This window comes from Danio rerio, chromosome 18 (genome assembly GCF_049306965.1).
Source record: "Danio rerio strain Tuebingen ecotype United States chromosome 18, GRCz12tu, whole genome shotgun sequence".
Lineage (NCBI taxonomy): Eukaryota > Metazoa > Chordata > Actinopteri > Cypriniformes > Danionidae > Danio > Danio rerio.
Window position 1 is genome coordinate 24,701,945 of NC_133193.1, and position 26,752 is coordinate 24,728,696.

The window sequence follows — 26,752 nt, forward strand, 5'->3', positions numbered from 1 at the left end:
CGCTACAATATTTTAAAGACCAGCTATGAACAGATAAATCTTAAAACACATTTTGCAGGCCTTAACACAACATAACAACCCTCCACTGACAAAACAAATACAGACTTTATTAAAAACTACTAAAAAGCCTCAGATCCCATTGGGTAAAATGGCTATTATTATAGCAGATGCTGTGCCCTTTTGCACTTTGCTCTTAAAATAATCAGTCTTCACCACACTTAAATAAATGTTAGTGACCGGATATGATAATCCGTTCAATTTGTACATTGCTTTTACTTTGATAGGCTTCTGTGAGTGGCAGGTGTGCTGAATTACAGCGAGAGAGCTTCTAAAGCAATGCACTGTGGGATCCTCTTATGTGTGTGTGTCTTCCAGCTGGGTGGCTTATGATAACTGAACGATAATGAAATATGCATCGCAACACACACATGCTGAGGGAGATGTATGTTCCTAAGAATGAGAGCAAAGAGGAGTGAGAGAGAGAGAGAGAGAGAGAGAGAGAGAGAGAGAAAGAGAGAGAGAGAAAGAGAAAGAGAGAGAGAGAAAGAGAAAGAGAGAGAAAAGACGAGTCGGTTTTTTTCCCAACCTAATGTTTTTAAGGGAAAGGATAAGGAGTGACAATTCAATTTCCTCCCCGGGGGCTAATGCAATAGGCATGGTGCAACCATCAGCGTATTAGCTCCTAATGTATTTGCCAAATTATCCATTGAACTGTTACCAGTGTAATTTCAACATCCTGATCGCAGCTTTTCTGTGTTCACTAAGCAGAATGCAATGGTAGCAGAGTTCAGTAAATGTACGAGTTTATTCAGTTCTGTGAATTATGCATTTTATCTAAACGTTCTGATCTTTTATCATATTTTTTTGCTAAACATTCAATTGCTTTCACTGTATAAATTGACCCAACGGTTTACAGATGTGGTAGGGTTTACATGTGTCTATGAATGTGTGAATTTTCCAATTTCATTTTCAGAAATTAAGAAACAAAGGCCATAATGACTGTCCCAGTCCCGATCCAGATGACTGTTTCGGTCACAGTCCCCTCATGGACGACCGTTTCGGCAAACTAAACGAAGAGAGTGATTTAATGTACAAGCGCTGTGGTGTAAGTACTGCTTCTTTCCTGCCTTTTTGTGTTGATCCCTCTTTTTATGTTGATGTTTACTACAGGCGCTTAACAAGAAAGAACACAGAGGCTGTGATAGCCCGGATCCTGATGCCTCATATGTCCTCACCCCTCACACAGAAGAAAAATATAAAAAAATTAATGAAGAGTTTGATAATATGATGCGAAATCATAAAATCGTAAGTAAATGAAATGTTTTTGCTTGGCTTTGTGGCAGAAAGGATACTCCCCCTTCCCCCCTTTTTTCATTGCCTCACCCTGCAACCTCTGTCAACAGTCAACAGACTTTTTGTTTTTAAAGCATACTCTTAGTTTTTGATTTTTTTTCCATTGGAAGTGCACTTTTTCTCATTAATTTGCAGCCTTTTTCACTCACACTAATAAGATCACATTGTTTGGAATTATTTAACCTCCCCCTTTTTTGAGCCAAAATAAGAGGCACTTTTTATTGGTTGAGATTTTGTAGTTTAAACATACAGTTAATGTCAGAATTATTAGCCCCCCTGAATTTTTAGCCCCACTGTTTATTTCAGGTTTTTTTTTATCTATTTGTGTTTAACAGAGAGAAGGTTTTAAGCAGTTTAATAACTGATTTATTTTATTCTTGCCATGATAGACAGTACATAATATTTTACTTGATATTTTTCAAGACACTTCTATAAAGCTTAAATATTTAAAGGCTTAAAGGCTTAGGTTACTAGGCAGGTTAGGGTAATTAGGCAAGTTATTGTATAATGATGGTTTGTTCTGTAGATTATCAGAAAAAATAATAATTTTGACCTAAAAAATAAATAAATAAATAAATAAATATATATATATATATATATATATGTATATATATATATATATATATATATATATATATATATATATATATATATATATATATATATATATATATATATATATATATATATATATATATATATAGAATCTGCTTTTATTCTAGCCAGAACAAAACAAATGAGGCTTTCTCCAGAAGAAAAAAAACGCTAACACTTTATAATAACTACACACTATGAACCATTTATTAAGCATGAGCAAATAGTAAATTCATTATTTGTTAAGCATTAACTCCACATTAATGGACATTAGTAAGCAGTTTATAACTGCAGCTATTGTATTATTGACTTATAACCACATTTATAATGTGCTTATTAGTTGTACTTTTATACTTTGTTAGTGACTTATTAAGCATTTGTAGCTGCAGTTATAAACTGCTTACTAATGTCTATTAATGTGGATTTAATGCTTAATAGAGAATGAATTCATTATTTGCTAATGCTTAATAAATGGTTCATAGTGTGTAGTTATTATAAAGTGTTACCGAAAAAAATATTATCAGACATACTGTGAAAATTTCCTTGCTCTGTTAAACATCATTTGGGAAATATTTTAAAAAAATAAAAAATTAAAAAGGGGGCTAATAATTCCTTAACTGTACGTACTACACTATCTTTTGTTTATTAGCCGATTTTGCGCATTCAAAAGATTTGTGATATTTTGGATCCAGCTTTATTCAATAAATAATTAAATAATGTAAATAAACCACAATTAGCTGTAGTCTAAGCGTGATGTAATATTTCTTTCAGGGGAAGTGCCTCAATGTCCACCTAGCTAGAGTACTGACAGATTCATTGGTTGAGGTAATTGATGTGTTCTTCCCAGCACTCTCCCCAACAGATCTGGAAATTGAATCTTTTCTCTCAGTGCCGCTCTCTGTCCAGGTCTCGTGATGGAGAAGATTTGCCACTGTATAAAGATGGAGAGACCATCCTGCCTATTTTTCCTCTACTCATTTAAACTGATTTCTTTTAGTCTCAGTCTTTCTGGTGGGAGGCAACACCTGAGTTTGTATTGTTCATCTCCCTGGACAATTTCTTCAGTCCTGCCAGAGCCCAGAATCCCAGCACAATCAAATAGCTGAACAATTTTCAAGTTCAAGCTAGCAACAAATAAATCTGGGGGTTTCTAATCATGATTTTTTTTTTCTGCAAGCATTTTTTTTTTTAAATTGAGACAATAGTGATCTTATTGGGTGGTGACCATAACATTCTGCACCCATAGTGGGTGCCAGACTATTGTTTTCAATGCACTGAATGAACATGAACAAAGCTCTAGTTCTTTGTGTCATTAACATACTAATATTCTCACTAACTGGCTCGCTGCACTATTAAGTGAATGGAGTGACCTCACATTGTCCCTGCTCATGCTCACTCTGGATAACGCTATGGTTAGTCAGCAATGCACTGCATATTGATTTACTACTTATGGTTATTTCACCTGTTTTTCCCTCCTATTTACACTGAATTTTAAACCAAAAATGTCTTTGTGTGTTTTATTTGTTTTGTTCTGTAAAAGCAGCCGAGTGCAGTGCTGGCTATAGCCATACTTGACCCGCAGAGCTATTTCAGGATGTTTCCCAAATTTGCATGCCTTTGTAATAAATCTCATCTCAAGATGTTGTTTTATGTATTGAACCTGGGTCAAAATTGGTGTTCCGAGCACAGTGAAAATGACTCCCAATAGGAGAATTGTTTTCCAAGAGTATTTCTCACTTTACGCCGGGCTTTCTTGGACAGCCCAAGGTGATCCAGAGATCTCCCTCCTGAGATTACATTTTTTCCACCCGGCAATCTATCTCCTGTTTTCCTCCATTGTCTGATAAAAGCACCAATGCTCAGGGGTCATCTTTCACTCCTGGTAGAGGCCTGAAGATATGTGCAGCTCACCATTACGGGCCGCTCTACCTGAATATCCAGGCTAAATGAATTTGAGCGCTGCACCACCGTTTTCTAATCGTAGCGTTTCATGTTATGCTTCAGTTATCTGTGTGAATGTCAATTTTGATGCTGGGATTTTTAGATGAAATGTCAGCTTAAAGAGTCTTAGATGCCTCCCACATGAAGCCATATTTGTGTGTGATTCTCTTCCAGCCGACGGCCTTGCCCCCGCAAAACTTCTCCATGCATGTGGCTGTGCCAGTGACGAACCCCAACGCCATGTCCTACAACCCTGGGGCTTCTCTGAGCAGCCAGAGCCTGTCGGCCGCTGCCTCTCTGAGTGACGGTGCCATGCTGTCTCCACCTCAAGGTTCAATGCACAGAAGCGTAGTGCCCCCACAGAGACCCCCCAGCACAGGCAGCACAGGTGAGTGCGACTTCCTCAACATTCATTTCTCCCACAAGGACTGAACCATTTTAGAAAATGATCACATTGTGATACTATTTAACCAGTAATGCAGTTTACACAATTAAGGGCCATTCAAACACTGCGTCTAAAACCATGTGGAAAATGTGTGGCATGTCAACTTCCTTCGTCAATTTCAACATGCTTCTGAGCTTGCACTGCCATGGTGTCTGTCATTGCTAAGCAGCTATCAGCTGCACTTTCAGAGAAACCACAACTGACAGTTATGCTGCGCTCACATCAGATGTGGATGAAGCGTCAATTGCGAGTGAGTTACATGTTACGTCAATGCATAGACAGTTAACGCACTTAACGTGTGTATCATTCGTTTCGCGCGAAACACTCGAGTTGGAAAATCTGAACTTCAGCCGACATGAGCTTGCTCTTGTACGGGAGTGATTATGACATAGTGCCTGCTGTTGGTGTCCCACTGCGAAATCCTCTTGCAGACAGATCCAGGTATAGTTTCTGGAGGAGTTGATGAACTCACAGAGCTGGGTGCACCTTTGAAAGTATCTAGTGCACTCAGATTATGTCGCCGATTGAATATAGTTTTTTTTTTTTTCAGTCTTCCTAAAGAACATAATTACAGCTATTCTCTCAATAAAATCCATGTTAGTCATTTAGTAATGAAAGTAGAGTCACTGGACAGACAGAAGCCCTGTCCTTGACGCAAGTCTACATCAATTGTGAAGTGAATTTAAGGCGTGAATAAAAGGAGTAAACTTAAATTGTTTACGCGTCTATTTATGCGAGTGAATATCGCAATTTTTTCATACAAATATCGTGATTTATCTGCACATGGCAAGTCTGGTGTGAACACAGAATTACAATTCTGGTATAAGATTCGGATATAAGAAGAGTAATAAAAAGCAGCATAGTGTTTGAGTGCTCTGCATTTGTTTCAGGTAATTAGTCCTCTGTAATTACTGAAATGTAAATAATTCATACAAAAGTGTGAAGCTGATTGGTTGGTTGTTGTCACGTGATGTGTGGTACGTTTGCGGCATTCTGAAAAGTTCAGATGGTTTCAAAAAAATGACGCATGCACATCGCAACTGTGTTCTTGAACATTTTCACGAGGATGCAGTGCGTCTCCGTTTGAGATAACGATGAGCATACAAAAGACACAATATGCGAACAACCTCTCAAATCAAACAGGTTGACAATTTATGCAAAGCTTTTATATGCGGACGTTAAATATCAGCAAATTTTAGCAATAATTTGGCCATGTAATGAGTATACTGTGAATTCAGGAGAGCATCACACACTACCACTAGATGGCGGCATTATCAATTAAAGTTCAAAAGCAAAAGAACAAGAACAAAGCAAATCTCATCCTAACAATAATAGAAATGTCCGGCCCCTGATATTTTCTCTTCAGATTGATTGACTCTTGCGTGTAATGTGGCATTTGCGTTTTAAAATGGGTGTTTTTGCAGTATTACTGCTAATGCAATTAATCGTTCAGCCCTAGTTTTCAAAGCAAAAGTGGGGCAGGATCTGCACTGTCATGGGATTCTAGGTTTTGAAATGGCTTATATATAAAGAGATGTGTTTTCCGTCTTATTGCTTTGCTTTGAAAATTCAACACAGATGTTGTTTTTCTACTTCTCACATTGAGCGATCTGTAATAATGGGGCTGTAATGTTGTTTCCCAGCTGCTATGCGCAGACATCTATATGTTTCTTGTTATGCTTTGTGTTTCACACCTTCTCAGCACAAGCACGAGTGGAGCGGAAGTGAGATCAATTAGTAGTCTCCTGGAAGTGGTCTCCATGACGACAGCAGGCTTTAATACCATCTGATCTTTAAGCTGGTCTGACAGCAGTGGGCTCTGTGACTGGGCCGCACCAGCCCTAGTGTGAATAATGGGAGACAGGCAGACAGACACGCTGATAAATAGAACACAGAACGACTGTTGGTACATGTAAATGCATTTCATAAATTTTCTCTTGCGACAGTTGATGAAAACGATGGATTCTAATCCTTGATGAGGAACCTTGCAACCTGGGAATCCATAAATAGCTGTTTTGCATGTGGCCCTTGTGTGCCTTTTACGTCTTCAAGTTATGACACAAGTGTTAAATGCATGTTTTTCTGCACTGGACACATTAGTCATCCTTTTATCTCTGTTGCTATGTAGGAGGGAGGCATGATCGTAGTAGAGTGCAAAAGCATTGCTACACGTTGCATTGCTGCAAAATCATGTTTGATGTTCCAACAACACCCATTACTGACCTCAGCAATACCCAAACAACACTCTCCCTCCACAGGCCAGCACATGCTCTCTGGAGGCTTTGCTCGACAGTACAAATGCGGCTTGAAATCATTATGGCAAAATTTGATTGAGATTATCTTGTGTAACTGACTTTGGGATGCAGATTTTTGGATAATCACATTTTTTGTTTACTTTCAGCAAGTTATAGTTTGTTAGTTTCTGTGGAGGTTTTTCTTCCTTTGAACATCTTTGAGGCAAAATTGAAAGTAAAAACTACAGAAAACTTGGCCAAAAGCCAACACTGAATATTTTACTGCATATTGACTTTTGTTGTAGTTTTAAATATATATAAAATAATAATAATATTTCAGTGTCGTTGTTGATCAGTTTCAGCCTAGACAATCTGTTTGTTTGTCTTTAACTTTGATTAAATTGTGTGATAAAGAAAATTTACTAGTTTTTACAGTGAACAACATACCACTTTTTCCCATTTTTGACATGATTTTTCAGCATATTTCTCTTTTTTTTGCATTTTGATTTTTTTTACAAATATAAAAACTTTTTGTATTATATAAAGACATTTTTCATATTATTGAACATAAGAACATTTTAATATAAAGTATTTACTATTCTACTTGATAAAGTTAATTCAATCTTAATGCATAGTTCATTTATTTTCTTTTCGGCTTTGTCCTTTATTATTACAAATCTTTTATTAATCTGGGGTCGCCACAGTGGAATGAATCGCCCACTTATCCAGCAAGTTTTTACGCAGCGGATGCCCTTCCAGTTGCAACCCATCACTGGGAAACCTCCATTCACACTCATTCACACTATATCACTACGGACAATTTAGCCTACCCAATTCACTTGTACCGCATGTCTTTGGACTTGTGGGGGAAACCGGACCACCTGGAGAAAACCTACGCGAATGCAGGGAGAACATGCAAACTCCACACAGAAATGCCAACTGACCCAGCCGAGGCTCAAACCAGCAACCTTCTTGCTGTGAGGTGACAATTCATAGTTGAATCATATATTATTTAATTATATATCTATATAATTAAATATATATATATATATATGTACACGTTTCCACAGGCGAGTGCCTTAGTGTCCCACCAGTGACAATATACAGTGATATCAATATAAAGCAATTTAAAGGCATAATCGAGTATATAAAAAGAAAGTCAAACACGGAGAATCTAAGAATCCTTTTGTATGAGGAACTACTTTCTTCCGCCATTTATTCACATCTGCAGCTGATTTCAGAACACCATAAACAGTTGCCGGTTCACAAATGTCACTTTAGAGCTATTTGAATGATTCTCTAGCGTAATGTCTGAAGTGATGACTAAACAGGTGATTTTACTCACAATTTAAGATTATAAAGCTGAACAGCATGAAATGCCATCAGTCTACGGAGGTTTCCCAGTGTTTCTTTGTTGCAATCGGGATATCGCAATAATCAATTGAAATAGCTTTGAGTTTTTCCTTCTCTAAGGGCTTATTATGTGATCTCTGTCACCATCTTGTGAATGGACAATTTCATCTGTCTTTGCTCTGCTCAATATGACAGGCTGATGGATGCCGACGCACTGGATCTAAATAATTATAAATATAAAAAAAAAGCACTATCTTTATAAATAAACTGCATAGTTACAATCAAAACAACTACATTCTAGACAAAACAGCCTCAAAAGTACATTGTTGTACAACAGCTACAATATTTGTCAAACTGTAGTGAGTTAATTCATCTGCTGTCACTATGTGAGGAGGCTGTATGAGTGCTGATATTGCAGAATATATATATATATATATATATATATATATATATATATATATATATATATATATATATATATACATACATTCATTTATTTATATTAAATTTATTATTACGGACACCTAACATTTGAACAGTATTTAATTATGTATACAGCACAGAAAATGTTGGATGATTAAAAATCACTAGTAATAAAAAATAAGAATGGTATAGAAGCTGCCTCCATGATATTAGGGAGTTGTGGATAGTTGGTAAGGCTTTGCTCTGCAGTTTCTAAGGTGTTCTAAATGGTTGTTATGCTGTTGCTAAAGTTGTGATGGCAGCTATGCCCTTGATAGTTAACTGTGTGTTTTGTAAGAAGTTTGAATGCCTTGTTTTGGTGCACTTTCTCACAACATGTCCCAAAAGGCTCACATGTTAGGTCAGTAGACAGACTGCATATACTACAAAAGCTCAACAAATGCCCCCTGAACCAATGCCCTTTTGACTACTTTTGAAAATGGTTGAAAGTGGAAAAGCTCAAAGCATTTTAGACCACATTTACACCAATATAGTGCCATCTACAGTACTTGTGATCAGATTCACGAAAAATGCATCTAAATACCATATGTAACGGTGCTTTAAGTACTATAAGTAATACCAACAGACTATATATATATATATATATATATATATATATATATATATATATATATATACATATATATATATATATATATATATATATATATATATATATATATATACATATATTTTAAACTTTTATTCATAATTTTTAAAACATTTTTTGCGGAACAATCTCTTCTCTATCATTTAAAAACATAATAAAAATAATAAAAGTTTGCCATCATAACTTCTTGTCAGAGGAAACATTTGTACATGAAATCACATTGTTACATTGAAGATATGTTAAATAATCTCTAAAAGTACACATGTACTGTAAATATCCTAAATATCAGTTTTTATTTGTAGTTTCAGAAAACAATTTGAGAGATCATTTTGGTCTGTAGCACAAACAGCGTGCATTATAATTCACACCAAATTTGAATACTTAGAATTAAATGATTTGTTTAATATCCAGAGTGTGAGCAATAGTGATTCTTGCTTTAGCAGGTTAACAGTTTGACTCTTTAAAATTCAGCAACATTGAAATGTGTTTGACACGCTAAGGGGAGCAGAACGCTGCGTGTGAAGGCTGGCCTGTCACACACATGTACCCACACACTCGGAGATAAAAAGATGCAGATGGTTAATCATCTCATTTTGTGCATCTCATTAGGTGACATGCTGCGTACCCTCACCGAGCTCACAGTGCCGAGCGGTGTCGACTCCAGCCCCGCGGGTAGGTCCTCTGGGGTGACGGCATCAGCGCCTGTGTCAATAGATGCTTCGCTTTGCAGGGGTTTTTGGATTTGACTCCTGTTTTTTATGAGTGATATGGCTGATCTGTAAGTGAAGATATATTTCTCAGGATGTGCAGTGCTGTGTACAAATCTTAGGCCACTAGAATTTCCACCAAAAATGACAAAAAATGGTCAGAAGTCAGTTGACTCTCTTTTTTGGTGTAGCGGTTCTTTATAAAAATATCAGTTTGCATTTCCAAATATACTTTTTTTTTTTGCTATTTTTTTGTGATAATCTAGACCAGGTATGCCAAACTCAAGTCCTGGAGGGCCGAAGCTCTGCACAGTTTAGTTCCAACCCTGCTCCAACACACCTACCTGTAGGTTTCAAACAAGCCTGAAGGACTCAATAAGTTTGATCAGGTGTGTTTAATTAGGGTTGGAACTAAACTGTGCAGAGCTGCGGCCCTTTTGGAACTGAGTTTGACACCTGTGATCTAGACGATCAATGATCAATAACTGAACAAAGACCGAATCTTGATGAACTGTGAAACATCTTAAAGACATTTCAGCAAACCTACCCGTAAAACTAGTACTGAACAAAGTATTTGGCATTTGTGTGAGGATGCTTTAAAACAATGTCTTACATAAAACATATTTACCAACTAACTTTTCTTAACTAAATTAAATCAAGAATTTTTACTCATTCATTTGCCTTTGGCTTAGTCCCTTACTTATCAGGGGTCGTCGCAGTGGAATGAACTGCCAACTTATCCAGCATATGTTTTATACAGCAGATGCCCTTCCAGCTGCAACCCAGTAGTGGAAAACATCCGTACAAACACACTCATTCACACACATACACTATGGCCAATTTGGTTTATTCACTTAAACTATAATGCATGCCTTTGGACTGTCGGGGAAACTGGAGCACCTGGAGGAAACCCATGCGAACAGGCGGAGAACATGAGAGTATTTAATTTTTTTGTATTTTATTTTTATTTTATTTTATTTTATTTTATTTTATTTTATTTTATTTTATTTTATTTTATTTTATTTTATTTTATTTCATTTTATGGTGGCGCAGTAAGTAGTGCTGTCGCCTCACAGAAGCGGTTCATTCCGTTGTGGCAACCACAAATTAATAAAGGAACTAAGCCGAAAAGAAAATGAATGAATGAATTATTTATTTATTTATTTAAATAATTATTTTATTTTATTTTATTTTATAATTTATTTTGTTTTATTTCTTTTGTTTTATTTTTCTTATAATTTATCATTTATTTTTTTATGTTTTATTTTATTAAATTCTAATTTAGATATTTTCTTTTATTCTAATCTATTTCATATTTTATTTTATTTTATTTCATATTGTATTTTGTTTTATATTTTATATATTTTTTTATTTCATATTTTAGTTAATTTGATATATTTTCTGTTATATTTAATTTTATTCAATTTTATTGTATTTGATATTTTATTTTATTTATTTACTTTTTTAGTTAATATTTTATTTTATTTAATTAAAAAATATTTTATTTTTAATTTAATTTAAGTTTATTTTATTTTACTCAATTAAAACGGCTTTTGTACGCCAGGTGTATCATAGAAATTCAAATGTGTCTTTGCTCTAATATTACAGTGTCTACAAAAAAAAAGAATATTTTTAATTGTATACAGTAACTACCTGTTTATTTTAAATACGTATAAGATAATTTTGAGGTTTTTTTGCTTAATTATAGTTCTCAAGTACATCAATTAGTGCTCAAGTACTTCTTGTTTATTTTAAAGATCTATAAATGAAGTTAGATGTTTCTTTTTTTTAATGTATTTTTAATTAAAATACATTTTAGGATTAGTAATACTCCCAAGTAGGGCAGGACGAAATATCAAAAATGCAATATTGATAAATATTTTCCATATTGAACGATAACAATATATATTTTAATATAAGTTGTTAATGCATCCAGATTTAAAAGAGTATCCCAGCAATGATTGAAGCCACAAAAATTAGAGGGCCTATTAAATGGCATAACATATTTGAGGCTGACACATTTTTGGTGGCCAAAACAACAAACTTTTAGATTCCCATTGTTGCACATTTCTGCTATGTGATTAATTCTTAGGTCAATATATAGTAAAAAAAAACAAAAAAAAAATCCAGAGCTTGTTATTGATATAAACTTTATTTTCGATTCAATATAATATTGTTTATCGGCCCAGCCCTACTCCCAAGTGTTTAAATTACTTTCTGTTCATTTAAAGATCTACTATAGATACACTTACAGTAGGTAAGTTTCTTAGAGAATTGTCTTGGAGATGTTCCCCAGATCTTCTAGATTTACTTAGTATCGGTTTGTTACATTTCTTCGTTTTCCAAGGCGGTCTGGACAATAGTGAGATTGGATCTCTGTATGGAGCCCTGGTTGCTGTCAGACACAAAAACAGCTTAATAGCAAAAATAATGCTAGGAAACATAATCTAATATTTCTATTACACCAAAAGAAAGAAATAACTTACTTTTGGATTTTTTTTTTATTTTTTTTTTTATGAAAATACTAGTAGCCCAACACTTTTTCTCAGTACTGTACACAGTATGTCGCCCTCTTTCTTCATCTTAAAGGAGCAGCAGCGTCTTTACCCCTACAATCAGATAAGCGGGTCTCCCTCAGTCACTTCTCTTCTACTTAGAGTATAACTGGCATGTTACAGTAGAGCACACCACCCCCTTCTCTCTCTTGATATTTGGAAATCTAGGCCAAAGCGTTATGAGCCAGTGATGGATGTTGAAGTGACTCTGCCCTTTATGAGGACATCAGAAGGAAATTATCAAGGGTTTTTCTATGGCTTCTCATGAAAAAAGTATTAGCATATTACAATTATCATTCACAGAAAACCTCCGAGGTTGTGTCACGGGCCTCTGAGCCGAATATTTCCACCCAGATGGAGGAGCGCTAAGTTGTGCCAGTGCTGAGCTGTGGGCTCGGGCGTTTGATAGAGCGGGTGTAAACAGTCATGTGATGATGGAAAATGGCGGCAGCTGTGAGCGTCTCTGCCCTGCTGCTCGTGTGTACACACACTGTCAAGTCACCAAGGACGCACACAAGGTCATGTGTCCAACTGTTTCGTCCTGACAGTTACAAATACAAGGGTTGCCTCCATTCTCCAGTGGGCCGCTCTGTCTATGTCACCAGTGGACCAGGGCTACTTTTTCAACATTACAAAGCAGCCGAGCACAAGAACATGACTGCTGGAACAACAAGTCTTGAGATTCATGCTCTTGTTTATGCTCACATTCATCTTACCATATTATTATTATTATTATTATTATTATTTTCATGGGAAATGTAGAAAATTATCCTTATGGATATAGTTTGGCTTAATATTTGACTTCCGATTATGTATTATGACAAGCCTACTATTCCATGTTTACTTTTAAGATGCAACAAAGTTCTGTTTTTTTAAGTTGTGAAGGGCTTTGAAATGTAATTTATTTTTTTTTATTCAATGTTTGACGTTATCTCAACTGAAAAACGAAGAGAGGGTGGGAAAAATAACCAATAGTGTTTTGTTTTTATCACTGCTCTGCTATTGAGAGTGATTGAGCTCAAGCGCATCAAATAAGAAGCATCCTGAAGGGGCGGGGCATGTCAGATGCTTAAGTGCATTTGATTAGTCAAGATTTGTTGAGAAACTAAAGTATGAGGTAATGTGAAAATCCGTTGATCCATATAGGCGGAAATTACAAACTACAAGCTTTAGATATTTATATCAGTTTTATATTTTCTAAATGCAAATTTTATCCTTAAAACGAACAGACTGATACTAGCATCTACAAAAAGATTTTATTTTAATTTCGCAAGACTTTTAATTAGACTAAAAATATGTTTAAATACCTGAGCAGTTGTTCTATCAATGAACTTTGTTGTTTCCCACAAAAAAATAGTTCGCTGTGAGGAAATAGCTGTGAAGAAAGCATACAATCACGGAGGTGTGGTAGGGTGACCAGATGTCCAGTCTTTCCTAGAGCAGTCCCATATTTTAAATCTCTTATTAGTATCTGGTAATTTTCTTTGCTGAGTGGTGGTAGTAGGCTTTTTGTCATGTGAAAATATTTTGCAATGGTAGCGTTAGTCAATAGTAATTTAATCTGTAGTAGAAGCTACAGAGCATGTGCGAGCCATTATGTCATGGCCTTGTGGAATCATCTTCTTTTTAATGAGGAAATAATTGCTGGTTCATTTCTACTTTCTGTGGTCGTTAAAAATCCCAGGATGTCCTTCGAAAAGAGTAGGGGTTAACCATCCTAACCATCCCCATATTATATTATATTTAATCACTCTGTCTCCTCTCCACCAATCAGCTGGTGTGTGGTCTGGCACAATATGGCTGCCGTCGCATCATCCAGGTGGATGCTGCACACTGGTGACGAATGAGGAGATTCCCCCCAAAAATGTGTAAAAGTGCTTTGAGTGTCCAGAAAAGCACTAAATAAATGTAAGGAATTATTATTATTATTATTACCTACAAACCAAACCATGTCAAAATGTAATTGGATTGTTCTTCAAAAGATTTGATGATCACTCAATACCAATTGATTAAGCTATTTTTGTATGACAGAAGCCTACTACTATCGCTCAGCACTGAAGGAATGTTAGGTTAGATGTATTATGATTTCATCATAAAAAATGTAGTCATGAGACTCCTCCAGGAGAAGGAAAAAAAACAAAAAACAGGGTGTCTCATCACTCTTCGTACATTGACGTGATTTTTGAATGCTTTCTTAACTACTGTTTTTTGTCCTTATTTTAAAAATTAAATAAAGTTTATTTTCATCAAGTTATTTTTATATTCATGTACTGTAAATGCTGCTTTCAGCTCTGTAACCAGAACCAAAATATTTGCTAACTTTACCACTGATAAGGTATTTTAAACATATTTTTTTCCCAAAATGAAAGGGACTTGAAGATGTAAGTGACTTAAAAACAAGCTTCGTTGGACCTTAGTGTATCATCTGAAGCCACAGGGATTGATTTGAACTTGACTTTTGTATAAGTTTATTCTTTTATCTTAAAAACGGGTGACCATTGACTTGCATTATACCTCAGATTAAGCTAAAAAGTTCTTCTTTAATATGTTACTGAATAAAACATCTAAACAATAAAGTCACCTACATATTCAATGGCCTGAGCGTATGTTAACTGTAAATTTTCATTTTTGGTGAACTGTCTTTTTAAGAACAAACTTCCATAAAAATCATGGAGTATTTAAAAGTAAACAAGGCACATTAGGCAGGTGCAGATTAACTGGAGCTCAGTAAGACCTTCCTATTTGTCTGTGGGTCTGAAATAGTTAACCATATTCCAGCAGCTGATTCAGACAGGCAGGTAAATAAACTCTGTATTTCCTTTAAGTCCTCGACCCCCTGCCTCCATCCCTGCCTTCCCTCCCGGCCCCCTCGAGTTTCCTTCCCCCTATTGACAGGTGCATCTGTTTTCCTGGTACTGTGGCGGTCCTTATACGGCTGGCGTAAGCCTGCTAAATGCCTGACCCAGCAGAACCCTGCAAGCATTCGGATCATGACATCCCTCTAAGACTGTTGACTGCACAATGACCAGGCAACCTGTCATAAGCTTTATGGCGGTGAGAGGCAGAGACAGGTGGTATTTAACCATCTTTTCGCCAACTACACCACACACACATACACATGCGCTTACTGAGTGCTAAGTGTCTGAGGCTCACTTGATTGAATGTACACAGCGGGAGATAATATTGGCTTTTGAGTGTCCTGTGAGATCATATACAGTATAACACTCCAAGCTTTTGGTAATGAATACCTCTGAGTACTTTTTCAGTAACATGGAGCTGAATTCATCGCTATTATGCACCCGTTGCCTCTCATCAGTCTTTTAATAATTGTCAGACATTTATGAGCCAGTCCCCACTAACATAGTCCCTTTGCGACTGTAGTTCAGAGTATCGCTTAAAAATCAATATTTAGAGATTTGAAACAAGGATGTCTCTAGGTAAAAATGACACCCGGAGCTTAGCCTGTGAGAGCTATATCATAGTGGAACAAATGTGTACAGCTTTCTGATTGGAATTCAATATTTTAAAGGATTTTTTTTTTATTACATGAAGATTAATGATGCCATCAGGATTTGGTACAAAATGCAGTAAGTAAACACACAAAACAAAACAAAACAAAAACACTTTGAAAAAAGATTATAAAGACATTCAAACGAATACATAAAAATATTTTTAAAAATTATAAATATTCAATATGAAAGGAATAGTACTTTTTCTAATGTAAAAAAAATACATATACTGCAGATTTGTCAGCTGCACATCCAGGATGCAAATCTCCCGTTCCACCACAACCTAAAGGTGCCCCATTGGATTGAGATCTGATGACTGTGGAGGGCATTTGAGAACAGTGAACTCATTGTCATGTTAAAGAAACTAGTATGAGATGATTCACACTTTGACATGGCACATTATTCTACTGGAAGTAATCATCGATAGATAGAGACCATTCTCTGTAAACCCTAGAGATGGTTGTGCGTGAAAATCCCAGTAGATCAGCAGTTTCTGAAATACTCAAACAAGCTCATCTGGCACCAACAACCATGCCATGTTTTATGTCACTTAAATCACCTTTGTTCCTCATTCTGATGCTCGGTTTAAACTGCTGGAAATCATCTTGACCATGTCCACATGCCTAAATGCATTGAGCTCCTGCCATGTGATGGACTGATTAGAAATTTGCATTAACGAGCAGTTGGACATGTGTACCTAATAAAGTGGCCGCTGAGTGTATGTGGGTCTAAGGCTTCATTTTGGGGTTTTCCATTTGGTTAAACTGACAAAACAGATTTTATGTACAAGTATATTATTTTAGAATGCAAAAACTTAAGTATTCAAAATATCTTTTGTATAAAAAAAATATCAAAATATACATGAAATAAGTAATATTATAATTTGGGGTCACATATGCAGTACGATTACAGTATATATGAAGTAAAATACTTCAAAAAGTTTGTTTTAAAAAAAGGAAAAAAAAGTAGAACAATTGTATAAAATTTTCCTTAAAAATGTGGCAAAAATTTAAAAAATAAATGTGCATTTAGGCGCTGTATTGTGATCCTTTAGAGTAATAATATTATCAAATGACTCTTGGATTAAACATCTTGACTACATTTTATTGTTACAATAAAATAACTTACTATTATTATGATTATTATTATAATTATTATAATGTTTAATATTGCTTCATGTAAAGAACATATTAAATTAATGTGTTCATTTCATTTGATGATTTTGACTTGTACTGCATAATACTAAAATAAATCTTCCATTTTTGACTTCAAGCCGATGCAAAGACATATTCCCTTAGGCACAGATAGCAGCAGAAGTGAGAGGGGGAAGCGAAGTATAGCTTGGAAAGAGCAGGAGCGCAGTCCCGTGAAACTGTTGCGATGAGTGATAGAGAAATGGATTGTGTGAATGTATGCAGGGTCTGTGCCCTGTGCCACCCATGGGAACACTGCCATCTTTTCTATCATCACTAATCCAAGAATGCATCACTGGTGTTGAATTTGGGAAAGAAATGTATGAATGTTTAGGTATATTGTTAATTTAAAAAATAAAAATAATGAATCAGTTATATTTTCAAATTCTGTCATAATTTACTCAACCCTTTCACCTGCACAAACCTGTCTGTGCTTCTGTTTTCTAATGATCACATGAGGTTATACTTTAAAGAATGCTGTAAACTGGTAGCTCTTGACTTTCATAGTATTTATAAAATGTAGTTTATATAATATATATAATAATTATTAATAATATATATTTTATCAGTTATAGTAATTATATTTCATTAGTTATATTAGTTACATAGTTCCATAGTATTTTTTCTTTCTATAGAAATAAATGGCCACCAGTTTTCAACATTTATCAACATATCTTTGTTTGTGTTCAGTAGAGAAAAGAATAGGAACCACTTGAGGGTGAGTAAATACCATAGACTGTAAAAGATATGGATGTAGTATCCGGGACGTCACCCATAGGTTTCTGTAGAGAGCAAATGAAGTACCAAGTAGGCGTGGTGAAAACCCTTGCCATTTTGTTTGCAAGTCATCGCATCCACAGGGGGTCACCAAATCAGGGCAAAGTGGCGGAGCATTAGTGGAGCTACAAATGCTTGCTAGCATTTTTCTTAGACAGACTTTTCTTTGGGAGAAACGCTTAATACTTTAATACCTGTGACTCGTTTGTGTTCTGACCACATGTGCTTGGTTGTATACCATATCAATAAAGTGTTTAGTCTTTATTGACTAAACACTTAGTAAAAAACACTGTTGTAACACATTGAGCCACTAAACATTGTTTCTATGATGCTTTTCTACAGAAAAATGCTTTGAAAATGCTAATTACTTCCAAACACTTCTACTGTAGTCTGTGTTAGTAAATGCAAGGCTATTGATGAAATCCAGGCATAACGCTGTATGACAATGTTTCAGATGATTGATCTAGAGCCTACAGCTAATCAATCTGTCAGGTTCTGGAGTGCATTACAGCTCTAAAGGAAATTCTAAATGATAAATTATCTTAAGTAAAGCAAATACATTTATAGATATGGTATATAAGTATATAATTTCACTCACCTGGGAAACGGAGGCTGCTTGAACGGTTTGTGAGCACAATTAAGTGCACACAGCATGCCATATCATCTGATAAATGAAAGAAATAAATCCAAAAGGCAATTGACTGTGTAAAGCCACATAAAACAAAACAACAATATGTTGTTTATGCCGAGTTCAGCGACTAATCAGCTGAAATCAGCTAAGGTGACATGACCGCGACCAGAGAGACATAGCTGTCACTCAAGTGGCCACGCCCTTAATTATGCAGACATAATAAAACTTAATATAAATGAAATGGATGAGTTATAAAAACAAATCACCCCACTCACAGTTGTCATGAAGGGTAAAATTAGCTATATACACAAAAACTATTTGTACCAGGCTGTATTTATATTTTTATCAGCTATAAAATTAACCAATTTACCATGGCAGTCAGAGAACATCTGGATTTCTTGGAGCCAGCCCCCAAAGGCTAGTCAATGAATTGCAGTTTCAGTTACTTCCGTGTTGGCTTCACGAGGGAGAGCAGGAGGTTGCCGCTTGGTAAATACCTGGGTCATATGTATAATGTATATACAGTATGTATATCATATTTATATCCTTTTAATATTCTGTAGTATTATGTCGTTTATTTACCCATAAACAGTGTAACTAAAATGTATTTACTTTCTTTATCCGTACTGCTTCGTTGTAAAGCACTGCCTATTTTTGAAGTTGAATCAATTCAACATTACATTAAACTGAGTTCATTGTGTAACTTAAAAAATATAATAATTTAATAACGTTAAGTAACATAAAAGCATCTGTGGTCATGACTTATTGATTTTATAATTTTATTTGATGTTTTGCAGTGTACTTTTGTCTGGGTCTAACCAGAGCCCAAACCAGAGTATTTAAGGCACTGCTTAGTTGACAGGGGCATTAATGGGGTGTGGCGAGGCGCGTGTGCCCAGAGGTCTCAGGCCTTTGGCTCTGTGGTCACATAGTACAGCTTCTGGCTCTCTGATCGCATAGTGCAGCTGTTGTTTGTTCCAAACAGCCTCGACCAGCATGGCTGCCTTGGAGAGGAACCACTTCAGCGCTCCTGTCAGATGGCCATTCCTTGCATACTTCTGATTTTTCACAAGCAGAAGGCACTGAGAGAGCAGGGACATCTCAGATCAGAGCCTGCAGGAATGCTTCCTCTGCGCTTCTCCCCTGTGTAGAGCGACCTCATATTGCCTGAATGAGTTCAGAGGAATGCTCCCATCACCAGTTAAGCCAAAGGAATGGTGAAGAGGATCCAAGCGTTAATCCAAGCACATACACCGGCTCTCCTCTTCAGGGAAAGCAAGCTTTTTCATCATGTTGACATGCCCAGCTGGGGTGCAAATGAATCTTTTTGTTCGTGAAATATCAGGCTCGTGTTGTAGCACAATTCTTTCTCTTTCGGAGCAATTCGGTGTTACCTAACTATGTGCAGTTGCTGGAGGTCAGGATGAATCATCAGCGCTGTGAAACAAAATGGCTTGGTTTGCTCGCAGAGTTCTCTCTGATATGGAAGCTCAGCACGGCTCCAGATGAATGTTTGCTTTTCGGATCATTTTCGTTTCAGATTTTATTTGTGTTGTTGACTTTTTTTTTTGCAAGGAACAGAAGGCCCGGTTTCTGTCAAATTATCCAAATTCCATTGTTGACTCACAAAGCATTGGCACTGTTTTGCTATTGATGCAAAATGAAAAAGAAACAATCTGATTTGATCTGATGAAAAAATATCTTTCCAAAATATTTTTTTATTTTTTTTCGAATAAAATCAACCCCCGGTTTTAACAACTATCAAAACAGCATCGTAAGAAAAGTAGTTAATAAAGTAACTTAAATAAATATTTTATTTTTTGAATAACGTGCATAAAAGATGTATTATGTAGGTCACACTTTACAATATGAACTAAGAATAAACAGGATTTCTTAACATTTACTAATGCATTATTAATTGAAAGCAGAGACTCTAGAATACACAAGACATGTCACTCGTATCTTTTTGAATGGGGAAAAGTGGAACTGTCAATATGGTGACTAAAGCCCTCCCTACTAGTACAGGAGCCAATCATTGATTGCTATATGGTGAAAAAGGCCCACCCTCTAGTACAAATCATTGATAGCTATAGACTGACAATACTCTGGGGGAAGTGTTTGGACCAGGCATGAGTTTCTGTGTGATTTTAATGTTTATAAATGACTAAATAGACAGTTGTTGTTTAATTTTATCGGTGATTTCTAATATGAAATTCAGTCGTAAGTTTGGTGAGCAGTTATGGAGAATTTGATGTTTCCCCATTCAAACAGAATGCCCGAGCTTACTGCCCGAGAGGTGTTTCAAAGAAGGCTGCAGAGTGAAATGACTTGCCTGAACAACTCATTTTCATTAATTAAAATGTTCATTTATTTAACCAAATTTAGACGCTCAAATTAAATGTTATTAAATACACAAATAACCTTTTAACATTATTTATCAATATTATGTATTTATTTATTGTGTGAATCTATATTAAATTAATTAGTATCTAAGATACGTATAATAATTCATTATTATTCTTTGATGGAGTTCCCAAATGTCAAAGTAGTGTATGCGTGTAGTTTTTATGATCTAAAAAGTTTAGTCACTTGGTGATTTCCAAAAAATCTAATTCATTTTATTAAACTAATAGAATTACCATATCTAACCAATAATGTAGATAATAGTTATATTAAAAAAACAACAACATGCAAATATATATATATATATATATATATATATATATATATATATATATATATATATATATATATATATATATTTATTTATTTTTTTTTTGCCGACTCCTTTGGTGATTATGTTATTTTAAAGACACAGCAATTGCGTCAGATGCAGAATCTGCAATCAGAAAGTTTAATCTGGATGGCAACCACTCACGTTTAAACAATTAATAAGCTTGGACCTATAGGGTATAAGCTAGTGTTTCTTCCCATACTGATAAACTTCCGCTGAATGGTTAACGTGACTTTTTCCATTTTATAAAGTTCTTTTTGCAGCATCGATGTTGTAATGTAATTAAAATATAATCAGTTAAATAGATTTCAGCATTCATTTAGTTGTTTAAGTGTAAAACGAGTAGAAAAGCCTTTTACACGCACATGCCCGTCAGTATTAGCAGGCTAGCGCAGAAGCTCCATTGAATATACTGGGGTAAAATAAATGTTCATGTTCTAAAGACATGGCAGGGAACAATATAATTTAATGAAGTGCTTCTTGTACATTCTGAGACCACTTTATATCTGATACCACCCAGCGAGTGGAGATTGCTGATTTTTAAAGAAAACAGACCTTAAACGCACCGATTTTGTAATAGTATACAGTTTACCGGAAGCACTTAACCCAGGTTACTGACATATTACAAGTCCTTCCGCATACTTCCGCATATACCCTATTGTGTGCACCACTGTGTGCAAGGTTTATATATTTATAAGCACCTCAGGATATTGGAGGTTGCGAGTCACTGGCATTGTTATTTTCGGGGTTGCAGACCTTGATCTATAGAAGTAATATGAATTTTCTCAGTGAAATTATTTCTAACTTGACCAATTCTCATTTATGTAGTTTATAGTATAGTATACACCTGAGCACACCTTGTGCATCACAGTAGACTTTTTCCGTATTACTGTTGTATTTGGTGTAGAGTTGTATTCAGTATTGCCTTCAAATACAATTTTCGAAAAGTTAGAAGTTTCATACATTCTAAGCCTGAATGAAGCCACTGACAGCTCTAGCTGAGCATTATCTGTACCGCAGACACTACTCTCCAGATTTATTTATTTTTTTGTCAGTTGTCCCAGCGTACTTCAGCATCTGTCCTATCCTTAAGCGCAGGTTCTGTGTGTGTGTGTGTGTGTGTGTGTATGTGTGTGTGTGTGTGTGTGTGTGTTTATGTGTGTGAAAGAAAGAATGGAGACAGCCCAGCACAAACCACTTAGGGTTTGAAGAGCTCACAGCTCCAAAAGGTAAACTATAGTCCTTGATGCTTTGTGCACAGTCTCCTTTGAGCCAAGAGATCTTCCGACCATCTTCATCTTAACAGCGACACTTCTAAAGTCAGCCCAAGATGCTTCAGAAAGGGAAAACCGGCAACATGTCAAGACCTTGTGCTTTCTCATAATAAAGAGCTAAATTACTGTGTTTCCAGCACGTTCTAACAGCAACTAAGTGGTTGGTTTGGCAACCATCTTAATTTAATTTAAAGTCAAACAATGTGAAGTCTTGTAAAGTTAGAGGTGTTTTCGTCATGGGATCATGGAGGTGTGGCTGATACATTAGAAGAGCAGATCCAACGCATTCAATTAGTACACTGCAATACATTTGGCACTACAAGACGATGTGTTAAAGACACCTTGTTGAAGCTGGCAAGAGCAAGCTCTCAGCTTTACAGATTATGCTGAAGTTCACAATGCGTGATCATGCACAAAGAGGAAGTGATGCAAACGTAATGGATCCAGAAATACTTCATTTGTGTTTTGATGAGCAGCAATTAGCAATCTCATGAGCCGATCTTTGAGAATTTAGATTGAGTACGACAAAGTGTGCTGTGCACTGATGTTAATTTTTTGTGGCTGATCAGACCTTTCTCCTTTACAAATGCATATTTCTGTTACAAACTCCTGATGTTAGTCTAGGGCAGGGGTCTCGAACTCACATTGGCGGGGGCAATATCAGTGACTGACGATTCATAGGAGGGCCGCTTTAACTGCACTCAGACATTCATACCCTGAGTAAATGCAGTCAAAGTTCCTTACATTTTAAAGGGGTAGTTTAAATTGCTATGATATATGTACAATTAAAATAAATGTATATATACAGTGAGTGAAGTGCAAAAGACAATGAACGCAAATATATCAAAACTGTGACTTTTATTTCCCAAAGTGAACAAAAACAACTAATTAATCAAAAATAAAGAAAAAGAAAGAAAAGTATAAAAAATATATTTACAATATATACAATATTGATACAAACACAAAGATGGGGGAAAACCAGAGAGCTGCAGAGGGACGCGGGCGGCACTAAAGAAAAGAAAAGAAAAGAACAAAACCCAAACAATGTCTTACTCCTCAGAAACATCTGACTTCTAAACATATGAAAAGAAAATAATAAACAAACGAAGATTCTTCCGAGTCCTAACTATACTACTATATCCAAAAAGTACAAGGGAGGGCGCTCGCTCCTAATGTCGTAAACATAAGAGCAGTCCTACATGTTGCAAAATGTATGTAATGTGACCTGCTTACCTGTCCACTTTGTCCAAGCCTTGTAAACAACGAGACAAATAAATTTAACAGATAAACGAATTGGTATAAATAGCAGACGGATACGTGAACACACATAAACGGGAAACAACAGAATACACAGTTAGACTGGGTTTACTTTGAATCCAGTGCAATAAACACACCAATCGAAACAGGAGGCAATGGGGCTGGAGAGTAGTTTGGTGCGCGCTTTTATGCCGGGTGGTCTTGGCCTATTGGATATGACATCATAGTGATGTCACCGGGAAGGAAATAATTGACGGATGGGTTAACCAATAAACAAAACTTGAGGAAATTAAGCAGGTATAGGAGAACAACGAGAGAGAGAGAGAGAGAGAGAGAGAGAGAGAGAGAGAGAGAGAGAGACACACACAAACAGTGCACAAACAACACAAGTACGTAACATTTCCACCCATAAGAACAAACATATAATATTGTTTGTTAAAAAAAGGGAAAATAAATCTTCATCAAAACAGATCAATTACAAGCCCTGTTTGTGTGTTTGTTTAAAAAGCATTTATCTGCCAGGTGCTTCACTATATCTTGAGGTACTGAAGTGATATTTATCTTTTTTGTACAAAAGGGCTTTCCAAGTTAAATATGAATTGGATTATTTTTGGCACCAGCACTTGGAACTCCTTTCCCAGCTCATATTGTTCCTGTGCATGATTTCCGGAGCCAAAACAATATGGCTGCATCCGTTAAAGAGGTACTGTTCAGCCTCATTAATTAAGACTATAATTAGAATTTGGACTCCGTTCCTCTTAATCTATTAGGGAGGCGAAGCTTTGATTCTGAAATCCATTAGTCTTTCCTCATTCATGCATACTTTGGCCCTTTGAAGACACCGTGTTGCTCAAGGTAATGACGACTTATAAATGGTTAGGACTTATCTGGTGCTTTTTATCAAATCAGCCTTGCTCTGAAAAGAAACAAATGATTTGTTTTGTAAAAGCGGGTCATTATGTAACCACACTCCCATAGGATCATACATTACTCAGAGATGAGAGAGAGACTTATTTTATGAGGGTAAGCGGTATTGTTTGAGACAGCGACGTAATAAGGCATTACTCTTCAGTATTGTGCGTTCATTTAGACCGGGTTCAATTTGCTGGGTATGAGAGGATTCAATGAGGGGCTTTTTAAGAACGAGAGAGGGGTGGGCATGCTGGTTGCAGCTCCGAATCAGAGCAGCTTATGTCTCAGTAGGGCCTCAGTTACACATTCCGCCTTTTTGAGAACAGGCGCCTTTTTCAGAAATTGGGAGCATTTCAACTTAATGATATCATCCTCCCTCCTTTTGATCGTTATCAGAGTAATGCGCTGCCGCTGTGCTTTTTTACAGTAATTACAAGATATTTGCCTCCCTCTCACTTCAGATTCACACACTGATTGGCACTTTGTAATAGAAGTAAGTCTTTGCAAATGTATACATTCCAATTATATTATAATTTTTAATATGTCAAAATAGTCCCTTTATTAATCAGGGGTGGCCACAGTAGAATGAATCACCAACTTATCCAGCATGTTTTACACAGCAGATGCCCTTCCATTTGCAACCCATCACTGGGAAACACCCATACACTCTAGTTGACTCACAATACACTACGGACAATTTAGCTGGAGGAAACTCACGAGAACACGTGGAGAACATGCAAACTCCACACATAAAATCCAAATAACTCAGCCGAGGCTCGAACCAACAACCTTCTTGTTGTGAGGCAGTTATGCTACCCACAGCTCCATCCGTGTCGCCCCAGTACAAATTTGATTAAAAAAATAAAAATAAACCACACTATAAGCCTCATATTGTATGTGCATAAACAAAATATGATGTGCATTCAACTTAAGCATATAAACAGGCCAGTATTGAAAGTGGAGGTTGGCATGGTATATTAAGTAAAATACATAATGATAATAAAAGAAAAAAGAAAATCAAAAAATAAAAGAGAAAAAGGGGAAAATATATTAAACTGAATAGCCTGGCTAGTGGCATGTTCCTCAAACTTGGTTTTATGTCAAGAAAGATTTAAATGCTTGAGCTATATCAGAACTAGTACTCATCTGGAAGGTACAGACTAATAGTGCAAGATGGGCAACCATTCATTCTACAGTAACTGCTTCAACTTTCAGAGATTTAACATGCTCCAGAAATGGCAACCAAGTATTAGAACATTTGATCACTAAACTGAAGACAACATTAAAATTTATTCTTACTTTTTTTTTTTTTTTTTTAAGGCGTCTTTAATCCATTGAAGATGGGGGTTTAGGAGACTTTCACTGCAACAAAATACACAGCCTAGCTAATAATGACAGAAAGGCTATTAATTCAGAAAAAAATAAAATGGCAACTCACAGTCAGGGTATACTTCCACTTTTGATAAATTAGTCCTCATTTTCTGTGATGCTTTGGATAAAAGCATCTGCAAAATGAATAAATGTTAATGTTCTACTTGGCAAGTTTCATGAAATGTGTTTATTGTTCTTAGACAATTTGTCATGCTCAAGTTTTTAATTACAACCCACAAAAATGTGCTTTTGTTTGTCGATCCAATTTAGATGGGTGATATTCATTGAGTTTTGTTAAGCACACAAAACTGATGCAAATTTAGCTTCAACTATCAATCTAGATTCTTGTAAATCAACTGAGACGTAACCTGGTGAATAGCGTACTTCCATCAACATGCTGTGTGCTAGCATCATTACTTTATATGTCACTTTGATCAATTCTTTCAACTGTATTTCATTCCATAAAAATATATTTTATAAAAAGTTGAACTGTGAGCATTTCCAGTCTTTTTTCTTATTTTCAAATGGATGTTTTTGTAATTATTAATAATTAATAAGATGTTACAGGCCATACAAATACAGTATTTTTTTTGCAAAATGTGCTCTATATAGCCAAAAAAATCACAGTTTCTTGTTTACAATTGATGTAAATCTCTCTCTCTCTCTCTCTCTCTCTCTCTCTCTCTCTCTCTCTCTCTCTCTCTCTTTCTCTCTCTCTCAATAGCCTAAAAATAACTCATATTCTATTAAAATGCCAGTCCGGTATTCTGTTACAGTATCTTACTTTAACTTTTAATCTGTGGAATTATTTCCCACAACTATGTAAGATACAGGAACCGA

General features: G+C 35.8%; 1 protein-coding gene across 36 annotated transcripts in view; it reads left to right on the forward strand.

Annotated features, from left to right (window-relative positions):
• The window catches only part of mef2aa (myocyte enhancer factor 2aa), a 174,507-nt gene that overhangs the window by 122,362 nt on the left and 25,393 nt on the right, over window positions 1-26,752 (forward strand). For 12 of the 36 annotated variants that reach the window (XM_068214714.1, XM_073928865.1, XM_073928868.1 and 9 more), the window contains exons 5-7: window positions 974-1,105; window positions 1,171-1,305; window positions 4,063-4,276. In XM_068214714.1, coding sequence (XP_068070815.1) covers window positions 974-1,105; window positions 1,171-1,305; window positions 4,063-4,276 — 481 coding nt within the window. The remainder of the gene's footprint in view (window positions 1-973; window positions 1,106-1,170; window positions 1,306-4,062; window positions 4,277-26,752) is intronic. The other 24 variants (XM_073928873.1, XM_073928879.1, XM_073928885.1 and 21 more) reach the window with 2 other exon arrangements.